Below are 20,688 nucleotides of genomic sequence, written 5' to 3'. Positions count from 1 at the left end.
CAGAGGGATTTGGGAGTACTTGTCCATGAATCTCACAAAGCTAACATAGAAGTTCAACAGATTATAGAGAAGGCAAATGAAATTTTTAGCCTTTACTTCAGTTATAGAAAAATTTGGAGGTTTTCCTGAAACTATCCAAGGCAGGAGTCAGACTACAGCTGGAATCCTGTGAGCAGTTTTGGTCCCCTTCTCCACAGAAAGCTACACTGGCCTTGGAAGCAGTCCAAATCGAGATTGACACCAGATGTGGACAAAGTTAAAAATCACACAACACCAGGTTAGAGTCCAACAGGTTTGTTTAGAAGCATGGGCTTTCGGAGCACTGCTCCATCATCAGGGATTTTATTAAGAACAGAGGTTGAGTAGGTTGGACAGGTACGCGTTGCAGTTTCGGACGATGAGAGAAGACCTGATTGAAACAGTTAAGGTTGTTTGGGGACTTGACAGGATAGGTGCTGAGAGGCTGCTCCCCCTTGTGAAAGATCCCAGGACATAATCTCAGAGTAAGGAGTCAACTATTTAAGACAGAACAGAAGGAATCTTGTCCTGTCAGAAGGTAATGAATCTCTGGAATTCTTTACCACAGAGGATTGATGAGGGCAGAGTGGTAGATGTGAACTATATGGACTTCAGTAAGGCGTTCGACAAGGTTCCCCTTGATTAGCAAGATTAGATCTCATGGAATACAGGGAGAACTAGCCATTTGGATACAGAACTGGCTCAAAAGGTAGAAGATGGTGGTGGAGGGTTGTTTTTTAGACGGGAGGCCTGTGACCAGTGGAGTGTCACAAATGATTGGGATGTGAGCATAAGAGGTACAGTTAGTAAGTTTGCAGATGACACCAACATTGGAGGTGTAGTGGACAGCGAAGAGGGTTACTTCAGATTACAACAGGATCTTGATCAGATGGGCCAATGGGCGAAGAAGTGGCAGATGGAGTTTAATTCAGACAAATGCAAGGTGCTGCATTTTGGGAAAGCAAATCTTAGCAGGACTTATACACTTAATGGTAAGGTCCTAGGGAGTGGTGCTGAACAAAGAGTTTGAATTGCAGGTTCAAAGCTCCTTGAAAGTGGAGTCGCAGGTGGATAGGATAGTGAAGGCGGCGTTTGGTATGCTTTCCTTTATTGGTCAGAGTATTGAGTACAGGAGTTGGAAGGTCATGTTGAGGCTGTACAGGACATTGGTTAAGCCACTGTTGGAATATTGCGTGCAATTCTGGTCTCTTTCCTATCGGAAAGATGTTATGAAACTTGAAAGGGTTCAGAAAAGATTTAGAAGGATGTTGCCAGGGTTGGAGGATTTGAGCTATAGGGAGAGGCTGAACAGGCTGGGGCTGTTTTCCCTGGAGCGTCAGAGGCTGAGGGGTGAACTTATAGAGGTTTACAAAATTATGAGGGGTATGGATAGGATAAATAAGCAAAGTCTTTTCCCTGGCGCCGGGGAGTCCAGAATTAGAGGGCATATGTTTAGGGTGAGAGGGGAAAGATATAAAAGAGACCTAAGGGGCAACTTTTTCAAGCAGAGTGTGGTACGTGTATGGAATGAGCTGTCAGAGGAAGTGGTGGAGGCTGGAACAATTGCAACATTTAAAAAGCATTTGGATGTGTATATGAATAGGAAGGGTTTGGAAGGATACAGGCTGGGTGCTGGCAGGTGGGACTAGATTGGGTTGGGATATCTGGTCGGTATGGACGGGTTGTGCTGAAGGGTCTGTTTCCATGCTGCACATCTCTATGACTGAAGTGATGTGAACAAACAAGGACCATCCTTCTGGAAAGGACAGTAATAGAGCAGTCACAGTGGATGAACAACCCAATATCCAGCTTCAAACGTCCTAATCTTTTTCCATCTGAATCTAAATTCCCCAACAGAGGGAACTGAAACTCCATTTCTCTTGGTTTGTTAGTGAAGGCCCCTGAGGCAGTCATTGCTACACAGGTTTAGTACAGCAGCAATATGGGCATGCAAACCCCAACTACTGAGACACCTCAAGCCAAGTGCCAGTCTTACCTGGTGTCCCACTGATTTCTTGTGCTCCTTGCTGGCCTGCAGTGACCGAGGCTTGGCCGATTTCACAGTTGCCCTGGTAACAGGGGGACGTCCTTCAGTCGGGCTGGTGGCCGGTTTCTCATCTTGGAAGAGCTCCGCGAGAAGATTCAACTGGTTTGGTGTGAATCGCAAGAACAAGCAGAGAAAAAAATTTCACATCAGCAAATCCTTAACCCTTTGTTCCGAAAGCTCACACCCAAGAAACCAGGCACTGGGTTGGCTGATACTGCATACCCACAGTCAATATTTTAAAGGGGCAGCAATCCTATAATTGGCTCTTAGAAAAGACAAAGATTCAATTTGTGCACCGACCAAATTAACAGCTCAACGATCCTAAATAGAACAACACTGAAATTTAGATTTAGATTACATTACAGTGTGGAAACAGGCCCTTCGGTCCAACAAGTCCACACCGACCCGCAACCCACCCATACCCCTACATTTACCCCTTACCTAACACTACGGGCAATTTAGCATGGCCAATTCACCTGACCTGCACATCTTTCGACTGTGGGAGGAAATCCACGCAGACACGGGGAGAACGTGCAAACTCCACACAGTCAGTCGCATGAGGTGGGAACTGAACCCGGGTCTCCGGCACTGTGAGGCAGCAGTGCTAACCACTGTGCCACCATGCCGCCCAAAAATTACAGCACAGAAAACCAGCAGATGACATTGGTAGAGGTACAGGTAGATCTTTGACAGATGTTGCACCCGGTGCGGTCTCCTCTACATCGGGGAGACAGGGCGCCATCTTGCGGATCGTTTCAGAGAACGTCTCTGGGATACCCACACCCACCAACCCCATCACCCAGTGGCTGAACACTTCAACTCTCCCTCCCACTCCATCAAAGACATGCAGGTCCTGGGCCTCTTCCACCGCCAAACCGCTCCCACCCAACGCACGGTGGAAGAACGCCTCATATTCCACATTGGAACCCTGCAACCACACAGGATCGATGTGGATTTCAACAGCTTCCTCATTTCCCCTCCCCCGACATTATCTCTTTCCCAAGCCTCCAACTCGGCAGCGCCGTCTGGACCTGTCCATCACTCCACCTATCACCTTCTCCCTCACCTTCATCCACCTATCACTTTCTCAGCTACCTTCCCCCCCCAACCACACCCCCCTCCCATTTAGCTCTCAGCCCCGGCCCAATTGCCTCATTCCTGATGAAGGGCTTATGCCTGAAACGTCGATTCTCCTGCTCCTCGGATGCTGCCTGACCTGCTGTGCTTAGTCAAAAACACACACTCGACCCTAATTCACAAAGAACCCAACTGACTGTTGATCAGGTCTAATTTTGACCTGAAATTCTCATTAACTCACCTCAAGATACTTGATCACAGGAGGAGAGCTGCAATACTTCAGGTTCTTTTTTTTTAACCAGAAAACAGAGAAGGGGCTTATGTGGTGCAATGGTAAAGTCCCTACCTTTGGATCAGGAGACCTGGGTTCAAGTGCTACCTACTCCAGCTTTGTGTAAGAACATCTCTGAATCAAGTTGATTTGAAAATATCCACCAGCAAGCAGAGGCAGAGAGCACAGAGTTAAAGGCTCCCAATGAAGGGACAGGCTCCAAATATAGACTAGGCAGAAGTGGGTACTGCAGATGCTGGAGATTAGAGTCAAGATTAGACGTTGCTGGAAAAGCACAGCAGGTCAGGCAGCATCCGAGGAGCAGGAAAATCAACATTTCGGGCAAAAGCCCTTCATCATTACTCTAATCTTGACCCAAATATACACTGTCCTCGCGCACTGAGACAAGGATTGCACACCAGTTCCAACAATACAAATGACATCTTCAGGATTCTATGTTCCACTGGGATGGTGCAAAATCAACTCACTACTTCCAGAGAAAGTTCCTTTCAAATCTCACTGTAACTTTCTAAAAACACTTAGAGTACCTATTCTTTACTTATCTATGCTATTTAACTCTGTGATCTGCCTATATTGCTCTCAAGACATAGCTTTGCACTGTACCTCGGTACACATGACAATAAGTTCAATCCAATACCAGCACTGATTTATTGCAGAGTACAGATTCAGAGTACAGTCAGTAACAGAAGGCAATCATTAAGCTGCTGTGTTTCTGGCAATTTTGCATGCATCAAACACGGAATCCACTTTGTGAACTCTGCGTGCCCTCTAAATTACAACTCCTCTCTATTCAAACACTGCGTCATGTTGAGGCACAGATTTATAGCCATTTCTTCAGTGGTCTTTCTTGGAGAGGAGGCAGAGGGACAACGTCATCACAGAGTTTCATTTTGTCCTCATCCTTCACCCTTGCACTGTTTGGTAATCTCCATTTGCTATCTTACAGTCTCTCTGGATCGAGCACCGTGTTCACTCTGCTTCGACAGGTTCAGAGCTGGCAAGGAGTCCAACGCTGAATCTGCCAACTCTGTCGCACAGAGGGTAAGTGGTACAGGAAGGATGGGGGAAGACAGGTTTCGGGCTGCCTCTGTTAACTCAACATCACTCATACACATCCCTGATGAAGTCTCTCAATGTGCACACTGCCTTCCCAAATGATTCTTCTTTGTCCCAAGCCAGACCCTCCCAGAGGCAACGGCTGTATTTGATCTCTTCAGAAATGTTCTGAGGACATTAGCACAGTAATCCTGATATTTGAGATTACTTACAGTGTGGAAACAGGCCCTTCGGCCCAACAAGTCCACACCGCCCCGCTGAAGCGCAACCCACCCATACCCCTACATCTACCCCTTCCCAACACAACGGGCAATTTAGCATGGCCAATTCACCTGACCTGCACATCTTTGGACTGTGGGAGGAAACCAGAGCACCCGGAGGAAACCCACGCAGACACGGGGTGAACGTGCAAACTCCACACAGAGAGTCGCCTGAGGCGGGAATTGAACCCGGGTCTCTGGCGCTGTGAGGCAGCAGTGCTAACCACCATGCCACCGTGCCGCCCTCTTGGGAACCTGCATCTGAGCTGTGCAGACAGCAGCCTGGTTGACAGTCGGCTGGTGTCAGAAATACCATCAACAGCGGCTGACAGAGGAGTTGGTTTTGAGTGATTAGCATCTCAGTGCCGGCCTAATGACTAAGACCTGTTACAAATCCGCCTTTACATCACCCCAACCTGTACGGGACACTCAGGCAAGAGGATCTCCAAGACTCTGTAAGGAATTGTGAGCAAGGGGGACACCGTCTCAGGCGAAGAGGTCAATTGTATAGGACTGAAATGAGAAGAAATGTCTTCACTCAGGAGACTTGATACCTATGGAATTATCAACACCCGAGAGGGTTGTAGATGCTCCATTGGTGAGGAAATTCAAGGCAGAGATCAGCAGACTTTCAGGGAATCAAAGGCAATGGAATGCTGGTGAGACGATGAGTGGATCATCCGTGATTATACTGATTGGCAGGGTAGCTTGAAGAGATAAATCTTCTAGGCTTCATTTTTTTGTATCATTCAGGATAGTGAAACTATTGACTGAGCTCAAGGACAGCCAAAATAAGCATGCATATTTAAAAATCCACCGTATTTATAGATAAGGTGGATTATAGTGAGGCTGGTGAGGGCACTAATGTCTCTATTCAATAGTCTCATGCAGCAGACAGATCAAGCCATGTCCTTCTTGGTTGTTAGAACAGCGCAGCCCTGGGGCTTTCCATCTCATGCAACAGCCAGAGATACAAACTGGAAATTTTTAAAAAACTTTTACCTTCTGAGGAGTCAACATCCATGTGCATCAAACAGGACAAAAGAAACATAACAATCAGCATTGAATCAGAAAACATAACCAAATAAAAACAGCACAGTGGCCAGCGTTTGGGGTTTCCGTCTCTGTCTCTCTCTCTCCTGCTCATTCTCCCTTTCACTGCAATAATGTTCCACCAATAGTCACTGCCCCTTAATACCAATTCGACATAACTAATGATAATGCAGGATTTCTTGAAATCAAAGCCAAGTATCCTTGCTTCAGGATGGCTGACTTGACAGAAGTGAGTTGGGCTGGGGTGGGATGGGGTGGGGGGCAGGAAACTGCACTGGGAGGCTTCTCAAACTGAGGGCAGAGATATTTATAAGATGCCAACACCATGGAGACAGCCAGTTGATTTATATACTCACAACCCAATAAGGAATGCCCCTATTCCTGTCTCTTTCTCTCCTGCTCCCTCTTTTATTCTCAGACACACAGCACACAGAGACAGACACACAGACACAAAGCACGCACACACAGACAGAAACACAGCACATACACAGACAGACAGACACACAGCACGTGCACACACACACACACAGACAGACACACAGCACACACACACACGCAGACACAGCACGCACGCAGACACAGAGCACACACACAAACAGACACAAAGCACACACACAGACACAGCACGCACACAGCACGCAGACACACACACAGACAGACACAAAGCACACACACAGACACACAGCACGCACACACAGACAGACAGACAGCACGCACACACAGACAGACAGACAGCACGCACACACAGACAGACAGACAGCACACACACACAGACACAAAGCACACACACACAGAGCACGCGCACTCACACACAGAGCACGCACAGACACAGACAGACACGCAGCACGCACACAGACAGACACAAAGCACGCACACAGACAGACACAAAGCACACACACACACAGACACAAAGCGCACACACACACAGATGGATACAAAGCACGCACACGCACACAGACACAAAGCACACACACACAGACACACAGCACGCATACACAGACACACAGCATGCATACACAGACACACACACACAGACACACAGCACGCGCACTCACACGCACACAGACACAAAGCACACACACAGACACAAAGCACACACACAGCATGCACACACAGACACAAAGCACGCGCACACACAGACAGACACAGCACGCACATATAGACAAGCACACACACACAGACACAAAGTACACACACAGACACACACACACACAGACACAATGCACACACACAGCACGCACACAGACACACACACACACAGACACAATGCACACACGCAGCACGCACACAGACACACACACACACAGACACAAAGCACACACACACACACAGAGACACATTGCACACACAGATACAAAATACATACACACACACAGACAGACACAAAGTACACACAGACACACACACAGACACAGACACAATGCATACACGCAGCATGCACACAGACACACAGCGCACACACACAGACACAAAGCGCACACACAGACAGACACAAAGCGCACACACAGACAGACACAAAGCACACACACACACACAGCACACACACACAAAGCACACACACCACACACACACAATGCACACACACACAGCACACACACACAAACACACACACAGCACACACACAGACAGACACACTGCACGCACACACAGACAGACACACTGCACGCACACACAGACAGACACACAGCACGCACACACACAGACTCAAAGCACGCACAGACTCAAAGCACGCACACACACAGACACACAGCACGCGCCCACACACAAACAGACACAAAGCACACACACACAGACACAGCACGCACACAGACATACACACAGACACACACACATAGCACACACACACAGACACACAGCACGCACACAGAGACAGACTCAAAGCACGCACACACACAGACTCAAAACACACACACACACACAGACACACAGCATGCATACATACACACAGACAAACACACAGCACGTGCACTCACACACAGCACGCACACACATGCACACACAGACACAAAGCGCACACACAGCATGCACACACAGACACAAAGCACGCACACACACAGACAGACACACAGAGACACAGCATGCACACATAGACACAAGCACACACACACAGACAGACACAAAGCACACACAGATACAAAACACGCACACGCACAGACACAAAGTACACACAGAGACACACACAGCACGCACACAGACACAAAGCGCACACATACAGACACACACAAAGCACACACTCACATACAGACACACAGCACGCGCGCGCATACACACACACACACACACACACACACACACACAGCGTGCGCACACACAGACACAAAGCGCACACACACAGACACACAGCATGCATACACACACACAGACAGATACACAGCACGCACACACATGCACACACAGACACACAGCATACATACACAGACACAAAGCACGCACAGACAGACACAGAGACACAGCACGCACACACAGACACAAGGCACACAGATACAAAACATGCACACACACACAGACACAAAACACACACACGCACAGACAGAAAGCACACACACAGCACGCACACAGACAGACACAAAGCGCGCACACACACAGATACAAAACACGCGCGCACACAGACACAAAGCACACACACAGCACGCACACAGACAGACACAAAGCACACACATACAGACACACACAAAGCACACACTCACACACAGACACACAGCACGCGCACTCACACACAAAGCACACACAGACATACAGCACGCACACACAGACACACATACAGCACGCACACACAGACAGACATACAGCATGCCCACACACAGACACAAAGCACACACACACAGACAGACGCACAGCATGCATACACACAGACACACAGCACGTACACACAGACAGACACACAGCACACACACACACACAAAGCACGCACACACAGACACACAGGACACACACAAAGCACTCAAACACACACATAGACACAGCACGCACACAGACAGACACACAACCCGCACACACACACACAGACACAAAGCGCACACACAGACACACACTCACATACAGACACACAGCACGCACACACACACAGACACACAGCACGCGCGCACACACAGACACACAGCACGCGCACACACACAGACAGGCACGCGCACACACAGAGACAGACACACAGCACGCACACACACAGAGACAGACACACAGCACGCACACACAGAGACAGACACACAGCACGCACACACACAGAGACAGACACAGAGACAGACACACAGCACGCACGCGCACACACACAGACACACAGACATAGCACGCATGCGCACACACACAGACATAGCACGCACACACGCAGACACACACGCAGATGCACGCACACAGACAGAAAGACACACAGCATGCACACACAGACACACAGCACGCACACGCAGACAGACGCACGCACACAGACAGAAAGACACACAACACGCACACAGACACAGCACGTACACACACAGACACACAGCATGCACACGCACAGACAGACAGCACGCACACAGATACACACAGACACACAGCACGCACACACACACAAAGCACGCGCAGTCACACACACACAGCACGCACACACAGACAGACGCACAGACAGACACACAGACAGACACACAGATAGACACACAGCACGCACACACACAGCACGTACACAGACAGACAGACACACTGCATGCACACAGACACATAGCACGCACACACAGCACGCACACAAATAGCACACACAGACACACACAAAGCACACGCACACACAGACAGACACACAGCACGCACACGCACAGATAGACACACAGCACGCGCACACAGACACACAGCACGCACACAGACAGACACACAGCACGCACACACACAGATAGACACACAGCACGCACACACACAGATAGACACACACACGCAGACAGACGCACGCACACACACAGAAAGACACAGCACGCACACACACAGACACACAGCACGCACACAGACAGAAAGACACACAACACGCACACAGACACAGCACGTACACACACACAGACACACAGCACGCGCACACACAGACACACAGCACGCACACACACAGATAGACACACACACACGCAGACAGACGCACGCGCACACACAGAAAGACACAGCACGCACACACACAGACACACAGCACGCGCACACACAGACACACAGCACGCGCACACACAGACAGACACACAGCACGCACACAGACAGACACACAGCACGCACACAGACAGAAAGACACACAACACGCACACAGACACAGACACAGCACGTACACACACACAGACACACAGCACGCGCACACACAGACACACAGCACGCGCACAGACAGAAAGACACACAGCACGCACACACACAGACACACAGCACGCACACACAGACAGATACACACACGCAGACAGACGCACGCACACACACAGACAGAAAGACACACAACACGCACACAGACAGACACAGCACGTACACACACAGACAGACACACAGCATGCACACACGCAGACACACAGCACGCACACAGATACATACAGACACACAGCACACACACAGACACAAACACGCGCACACACACAGACACACAGCACACGCAGTCACACACAGACACACACCACGCACAGACAGACAGACAGCACGCACACAGACAGAAAGACACACAGCACGCGCACACACAGACACACAGCACGCACACACAGACAGATACACACACGCAGACAGACGCACGCGCACACACAGACAGAAAGACACACAACACGCACACAGACAGACACAGCACGTACACACACAGACAGACACACAGCACGCACACACACAGACAGACACACAGCACGCACACACACACAGACAGAAAGACACACAGCACGCACACACACAGACACACAGCACGCGCACTCACACACAAAGCACGCGCACTCACACACAAAGCACACACAGACATACAGCATGCACACACAGACATACAGTACGCACACACAGACACACATACAGCATGCCCACACACAGACAGCATGCACACACACAGACAGACACACAGCACGTACACACACACAGACACAAAGCGCACACACAGACACACACAAAACACACACTCACATACAGACACACAGCAAGCGCACACACAGAGACAGACACACAGCACGCACACAGAGACAGACACACAGCACGCACATACACAGCGCACACAGAGACAGAAACATAGCACACACACACAGACACACACACTGCACGCACACAGACACACACGCAGACAGATGCACGCACACACACAGCACACACACACAGACAGACACAAAGCACACACCCACAGCACACGCACACACAGGCAGACACAAAGCGCACACACAGACAGACACAAAGCACACGCACACAGACAGACACACAGCACGCGCACACACACAGACAGACACACAGCACACACACACAGCACACACACACAAAGGACAGTCACAGCACGCACGCGCACAAAGGACAGTCACAGAACGCGCTCGCACAGAGACAGGCACAGCACGCGCGCACAGAGACAGACACACAGCACGCGCGCGCGCACAGACACAGCACGCACACACACACAGACACAGCACGCACACACTGACACACAGCACGCACACACTGACACACAGCACGCACACACAGCGCACACACAGAGACAGACACATAACACACACACAGACACATAACACACACACAGACACATAACACACACACAGACATAGCACGCACGCACACACAGACATAGCACGCACGCACAGACATAGCACGCACACACACAGACACACACGCACGCACACACACAGACAGAAAGACACACAGCACGCACACACAGACAGACACACAGCACACACAAAGCACACACCCACAGCACACGCACACACAGGCAGACACAAAGCACACGCACACAGACAGACACACAGCACACGTACACAGACAGACACACAGCACAGGCATACACACAGACATAGCACGCGCACACACACAGACACACGCAGACAGATGCACGTACGCACACAGACAGAAAGACACAGCACGCACACAGACACACAGCACACACACACAGACAGACACACAGCACGCACACAGACACAGACAGATACACAGCACGCACACAGCACACACACACAGACACAAAGCACACACCCACAGACAGACACAAAGCACACACAGCACACACACACAGACAGACACAAAGCACACCCACAGCACACGCACACACAGGCAGACACAAAGCGCACACACAGACAGACACACACACAGCACACGCACACACACAGACATAGCACGCGCACACACACAGACACACAGCACACACACACAGCACAAACAGACACACAGCACACACACACAAAGGACAGGCACAGCACGCACGCGCACAGACAGACACACAGCACGCACGCGCACAGAGACAGGCACACAGCACGCGCGCGCACACACACAGACACAGCACGCACACGGAGACACAAAGCACACACACACACACAGGCGCGCGCGCGCACACACAGCACATTCACACACATACAACACGCGCGCACACACAGACACAGCATGCACACACAGACACAAAGCACAGCACGCACGCGCGCGCGCACACACACACACAGCACGCGCGCGTGCACGCACAGACACACAGCACGCACATACACAGCGCACAGAGAAAGACACATAGCACACACACACAGACACACAGACATAGCACGCACGCACACACAGACATAGCACGCGCGCACACACACACACGCAGACAGACGCACGCACACACAGACAGAAAGACACACAGCACGCACACACAGACAGACACACAGCACGCACACAGACACAGACAGACACACAGCACGCACACAGCCAGACACAAAGCGCACACACAGACAGACACAAAGCACACGCACACAGACAGACACAAAGCACACGCACACAGACACACACACAGCACACGCACACAGACACACGCACACAGACACACGCACAGCACACGCACACAGACACACACACAGCACACGCACACACAGACATAACACGCGCACACACACAGACACACACACACACACACACAGACGCACGCACACACACAGACACACAGCACGCACACACACACACAGACAGACACACAGCACGCACACACAGACAGACACACACACACACACACACACAGACAGACACACAGCACGCACACAGACACAGACAGACACACAGCACGCACACAGCACACACACACAGACAGACACAAAGCACACACCCACAGCACACACACACACACAGACACAAAGCACACACCCACAGCACACGCACACACAGGCAGACACAAAGTGCACACACAGACAGACACAAAGCATACACCCACAGCACACGCACACACAGACAGACAGACACAGACATAGCACGCGCACACACGGACAGACACACAGCACGCACGCGCACACACACAGCACGTGCGCGCGCACACACGGAGACACAAAGCGCGCGCACGCACACGGAGACACAAAGCGCGCACACGCACACGGAGACACAAAGCGCGCACACAGACACAAAGCACAGCATGCGCGCACACACACATACACACACAGCACGCGCGCACACACACAGCACTGACGGGATATATCCTAGGATTATGTGGGAAGCAAGAGAGGAAATTGCAGTACCGTTGGCAATGATCTTCTCGTCTTCACTGGCAACTGGGGTGGTACCAGGGGACTGGAGAGTAGCGAATGTTGTGCCCCTGTTCAAAAAAGGGAATAGGGATAACCCCGGGAATTACAGGCCAGTTAGTCTTACTTCTGTGGTAGGCAAAGTAATGGAAAGGGTACTGAGGGATAGGATTTACGAGTATCTGGAAAGACACTGCTTGATTAGGGACAGCCAGCACGGATTTGTGAAGGGTAGGTCTTGCCTTACAAGTCTTATTGAATTCTTCGAGGAGGTGACCAAGCATGTGGATGAGGGTAGAGCAGTGGATGTAGTGTACATGGATTTTAGTAAGGCATTTGATAAGGTTCCCCATGGTAGGCTTATGCGGAAAGTCAGGAGGCATGGGATAGAGGGAAATTTGGCCAATTGGATAGAAAACTGGCTAACCGGTCGAAGTCAGAGAGTGGTGGTAGATGGTAAATATTCAGCATGGAGTCCAGTTACAAGTGGAGTTCCGCAGGGATCAGTTCTGGGTCCTCTGCTGTTTGTAATTTTTATTAATGACTTAGAGGAGGGAGTCGAAGGGTGGGTCAGTAAATTTGCAGATGATACAATGATAGGTGGAGTTGTGGACAGTGAGGAGGGCTGTTGTCGGCTGCAGAGGGACTTAGATATGATGCAGAGCTGGGCTGAGGAGTGGCAGATGGAGTTCAACCCTGCCAAGTGTGAGGTTGTCCATTTTGGAAGAACAAATAAGAATGCGGAATACAGGGTTAATGGTAGGGTTCTTGGTCAGGTGGAGGAACAGAGGGATCTTGGGGTCTATGTACATAGATCTTTGAAGGTTGCCACTCAGGTGGACAGAGTTTGTAAGAAGGCCTATGGAGTATTATCGTTCATTAGCAGAGGGATTGAATTCAAGAGTCGTGAGGTGATGTTGCAGCTGTACAGGACTTTGGTTAGGCCACATTTGGAGTACTGTGTGCAGTTCTGGTCGCCTCACTTTAGGAAAGATGTGGAAGCTTTGGAGAGGGTGCAGAGAAGATTTACCAGGATGTTGCCTGGAATGGAGAGTAGATCGTACGAGGATAGGTTGAGAGTTCTTGGCCTTTTCTCGTTGGAACGGCGAAGGATGAGGGGTGACTTGATAGAGGTTTATAAGATGATCAGAGGAATAGATAGAGTAGACAGTCAGAAACTTTTTCCCCGGGTACAACAGAGTGTTACAAGGGGACATAAATTTAAGGTGAAGGGTGGAAGGTATAGGGGAGATGTCAGGGGTGGGTTCTTTACCCAGAGAGTGGTGGGGGCATGGAATGCGCTGCCCGAGGGAGTGGTAGAGTCAGATTCATTGGCGACCTTTAAGCGGCATTTGGATAGGTACATGGATGGGTGCTTAATCTAGGATAGAAGTTCGGCGCAACATCGTGGGCCGAAGGGCCTGTTCTGTGCTGTATTGTTCTATGTTCTATGTTCTAGCACGCGCGCACACACACATACACACACAGCACGCGCGCGCACACACACATACACACACAGCACGCGCGCGCACACACACATACACACACAGCACGCGCGCGCACACACACAGACATACACACAGCACACACACACAGACATACACACAGCACACACACACACACACAGCACACACACACAGACATACACACAGCACACACACACACAGACATATACACAGCACACACACAGCACACACACACACAGACATACACACAGCACACACACACAGACATACACACAGCACACACACACAGACATACACACAGCACACACACACAGACATACACACAGCACACACACACAGACATACACACAGCACACACACACAGACATACACACACACAGACATACACGCAGCACATACACGCAGGACACACAGCATGCACAGACATACACACGCAAGCACACACACAGACATACACACAGCACGCACACACACAGACATACACGCAGACAGACGCACGCACACACACAGACAGAAAGACACACAGCACGCACACACAGACAGACACACAGCACGCACACACAGACAGACACACAGCACGCACACACAGACAAACACACAGCACGCACACAGACACAGACAGACACACAGCACGCACACAGCACACACAAAGCACACACCCACAGCACACGCACACACAGGCAGACACAAAGCGCACACACAGACAGACACAAAGCACACGCACACAGACACACACACAGCACAGGCATACACACAGACATAGCACGCGCACACACACAGACACACAGCACACACACACACACACGCAGACAGATGCACGCACGCACACAGACAGAAAGACACAGCACGCACACAGACACACAGCACACACACACAGACAGACACACAGCACGCACACAGACACAGACAGACACACAGCACGCACACAGCACACACACACAGACACAAAGCACACACCCACAGCACACGCACACAGCACACACACACAGACAGACACAAAGCACACACAGCACACACACACAGACAGACACAAAGCACACCCACAGCACACGCACACACAGGCAGACACAAAGCGCACACACAGACAGACACACACACAGCACACGCACACACACAGACATAGCACGCGCACACACACAGACACACAGCACACACACACAGCACAAACAGACACACAGCACACACACACAAAGGACAGGCACAGCACGCACGCGCACAGACAGGCACACAGCACGCGCGCGCACACACACAGACACAGCACGCACACGGAGACACAAAGCACACACACACACACAGGCGCGTGCGCACACAGCACATTCACACACATACAACACACGCGCACACACACAGACACAGCATGCGCACACACACACAGCACGCGCGCACGCACACACGCAGCACGCGCGCGCACACAGCTCGCGCGCGCACACACAGCGCACAGAGAAAGACACATAGCACACACACACAGACACACAGACATAGCACGCACGCACACACAGACATAGCACGCGCGCACACACACACACGCAGACAGACGCACGCACACACAGACAGAAAGACACACAGCACGCACACACAGACAGACACACAGCACGCACACAGATACAGACAGGCACACAGCCAGACACAAAGCACACGCACACAGACACACACACAGCACACGCACACAGACACACACACAGCACACGCACACAGACACACACACAGCACACGCATAACACGCGCACACACACAGACACACACACACACGCACGCACACAGACAGACACACAGCACGCACACAGACAGACACACAGCACGCACACACAGACACACACACAGCACGCACACACACAGACAGACAGACACACACACAGCACGCACACACAGACACACACACAGACAGACAGACACACAGCACGCACACAGACACAGACAGACACACAGCACGCACACAGCACACACACACAGACAGACACAAAGCACACACCCACAGCACACACACACAGACAGACACAAAGCACGCACACACAGGCAGACACAAAGTGCACACGCAGACAGACAGACACAGACATAGCACGCGCACACACAGTCAGACACACAGCACGCACGCGCACAGACAGACACACAGCACGCGCGCGCACACACACGGAGACACAAAGCGCGCGCACGCACACGGAGACACAAAGCGCGCACACGCACACACACACAGCACGCGCGCACACAGACACAAAGCACAGCACGCGCGCACACACACATACACACACAGCACGCGCGCACACACACATACACACACAGCACTGACGGGATATATCCTAGGATTATGTGGGAAGCAAGAGAGGAAATTGCAGTACCGTTGGCAATGATCTTCTCGTCTTCACTGGCAACCGGGGTGGTACCAGGGGACTGGAGAGTAGCGAATGTTGTGCCCCTGTTCAAAAAAGGGAATAGGGATAACCCCGGGAATTACAGGCCAGTTAGTCTTACTTCTGTGGTAGGCAAAGTAATGGAAAGGGTACTGAGGGATAGGATTTACGAGTATCTGGAAAGACACTGCTTGATTAGGGACAGCCAGCACGGATTTGTGAAGGGTAGGTCTTGCCTTACAAGTCTTATTGAATTCTTCGAGGAGGTGACCAAGCATGTGGATGAGGGTAGAGCAGTGGATGTAGTGTACATGGATTTTAGTAAGGCATTTGATAAGGTTCCCCATGGTAGGCTTATGCGGAAAGTCAGGAGGCATGGGATAGAGGGAAATTTGGCCAATTGGATAGAAAACTGGCTAACCGGTCGAAGTCAGAGAGTGGTGGTAGATGGTAAATATTCAGCATGGAGTCCAGTTACAAGTGGAGTTCCGCAGGGATCAGTTCTGGGTCCTCTGCTGTTTGTAATTTTTATTAATGACTTAGAGGAGGGAGTCGAAGGGTGGGTCAGTAAATTTGCAGATGATACAATGATAGGTGGAGTTGTGGACAGTGAGGAGGGCTGTTGTCGGCTGCAGAGGGACTTAGATATGATGCAGAGCTGGGCTGAGGAGTGGCAGATGGAGTTCAACCCTGCCAAGTGTGAGGTTGTCCATTTTGGAAGAACAAATAAGAATGCGGAATACAGGGTTAATGGTAGGGTTCTTGGTCAGGTGGAGGAACAGAGGGATCTTGGGGTCTATGTACATAGATCTTTGAAGGTTGCCACTCAGGTGGACAGAGTTTGTAAGAAGGCCTATGGAGTATTATCGTTCATTAGCAGAGGGATTGAATTCAAGAGTCGTGAGGTGATGTTGCAGCTGTACAGGACTTTGGTTAGGCCACATTTGGAGTACTGTGTGCAGTTCTGGTCGCCTCACTTTAGGAAAGATGTGGAAGCTTTGGAGAGGGTGCAGAGAAGATTTACCAGGATGTTGCCTGGAATGGAGAGTAGATCGTACGAGGATAGGTTGAGAGTTCTTGGCCTTTTCTCGTTGGAACGGCGAAGGATGAGGGGTGACTTGATAGAGGTTTATAAGATGATCAGAGGAATAGATAGAGTAGACAGTCAGAAACTTTTTCCCCGGGTACAACAGAGTGTTACAAGGGGACATAAATTTAAGGTGAAGGGTGGAAGGTATAGGGGAGATGTCAGGGGTGGGTTCTTTACCCAGAGAGTGGTGGGGGCATGGAATGCGCTGCCCGAGGGAGTGGTAGAGTCAGATTCATTGGCGACCTTTAAGCGGCATTTGGATAGGTACATGGATGGGTGCTTAATCTAGGATAGAAGTTCGGCGCAACATCGTGGGCCGAAGGGCCTGTTCTGTGCTGTATTGTTCTATGTTCTATGTTCTAGCACGCGTGCACACACACATACACACACAGCACGCGCGCACACACACACATACACACACAGCACGCGCGCACACACACACATACACACACAGCACGCGCGCACACACACACAGCACACGCGCACACACACATACACACACAGCACACGCGCACACACACAAACACAGCACACGCGCACACATACACACACAGCACACACACACATACACACACAGCACACACACACATACACACACACAGACATACACACAGCACACACACACAGACATACACACAGCACACACACACAGACATACACACACACAGACATACACGGAGCACATACACGCAGGACACACAGCATGCACAGACATACACGCAGCACGCACACACAGACATACACGCAGCACGCACACACACAGACATACACGCAGCACGCACACACACAGACATACACGCAGCACGCACACACACAGACATACACGCAGCACGCACACACAGACATACACGCAGCACACACACACACATACACACAGCACACACACACACAGACATACACGCAGCACACACACACACAGACATACACGCAGCACACACACACACAGACATACACGCAGCACACACACACACAGACATACACGCAGCACACACACACACAGACATACACGCAGCACACACACACACAGACATACACGCAGCACACACACACACAGACATACACGCAGCACACACACACACAGACATACACGCAGCACACACACACAGACATACACGCAGCACACACACACATACATACACGCAGCACGCACACACAGACATACACGCAGCACGCACACACAGACATACACGCAGCACGCACACACAGACATACACGCAGCACGCACAGACATACACGCAGCACACACAGCACGCACAGACATACACACGCAGCAAGCACACACGCACAGACATACACACGCAGCAAGCACACACACACACGCAGCAAGCACACACACACACACGCAGCAAGCACACACACACACACACGCAGCAAGCACACACACACACACGCAGCAAGCGCACACACACACACGCAGCAAGCGCACACACACGCAGCAAGCACACACACACACACACGCAGCAAGCACACACACACACACACGCAGCAAGCACACACACACACACACGCAGCAAGCACACACACACACACGCAGCAAGCACACACACACACACGCAGCAAGCACACACACACACACGCAGCAAGCACACACACACGCAGCAAGCACACACACACACACACGCAGCAAGCACACACACACACACACGCAGCAAGCACACACACACACACACGCAGCAAGCACACACACACAAAGACACACACAGCAAGCACACACACACACGCAGCAAGCACACACACACGCAGCAAGCACACACACACACACGCAGCAAGCACACACACACGCAGCAAGCACACACACACGCAGCAAGCACACACACACGCAGCAAGCACACACACACGCAGCAAGCACACACACACACACGCAGCAAGCACACACACACAAAGCAAGCACACACACACAAAGACACACGCAGCAAGCACACACACACAAAGACACACACAGCAAGCACACACACACACACAAAGACACACACAGCAAGCACACACACACACACACACACAGCAAGCACACACATACACACACACAGCAAGCACACACACACACACACAGCAAGCACACACACACACACACACAGCAAGCACACACACACAAAGACACACACAGCAAGCACACACACACACGCAGCAAGCACACACACACGCAGCAAGCACACACACACACACGCAGCAAGCACACACACACACACGCAGCAAGCACACACACACGCAGCAAGCACACACACACACACACGCAGCAAGCACACACACACACACACGCAGCAAGCACACACACACACACACGCAGCAAGCACACACACACAAAGACACACGCAGCAAGCACACACACACGCAGCAAGCACACACACACGCAGCAAGCACACACACA

At 51.1% G+C, this 20,688-nt stretch overlaps 1 protein-coding gene across 5 annotated transcripts in view; it reads right to left on the bottom strand.

The window, feature by feature from the left end:
- myo5aa (myosin VAa) overlaps nt 1-20,688 on the bottom strand; it is a 276,751-nt gene that overhangs the window by 134,304 nt on the left and 121,759 nt on the right. For all 5 annotated transcript variants that reach the window (XM_072565069.1, XM_072565071.1, XM_072565072.1 and 2 more), the window contains exon 15: nt 2,015-2,164. In XM_072565069.1, coding sequence (XP_072421170.1) covers nt 2,015-2,164 — 150 coding nt within the window. The remainder of the gene's footprint in view (nt 1-2,014; nt 2,165-20,688) is intronic.

Source organism: Chiloscyllium punctatum, chromosome 48, assembly GCF_047496795.1.
Source record: "Chiloscyllium punctatum isolate Juve2018m chromosome 48, sChiPun1.3, whole genome shotgun sequence".
Classification (NCBI taxonomy): domain Eukaryota; kingdom Metazoa; phylum Chordata; class Chondrichthyes; order Orectolobiformes; family Hemiscylliidae; genus Chiloscyllium; species Chiloscyllium punctatum.
The sequence above is the reverse complement of the archived record's forward strand: the minus strand, read 5'-3'. Positions and strand labels throughout refer to the sequence as shown.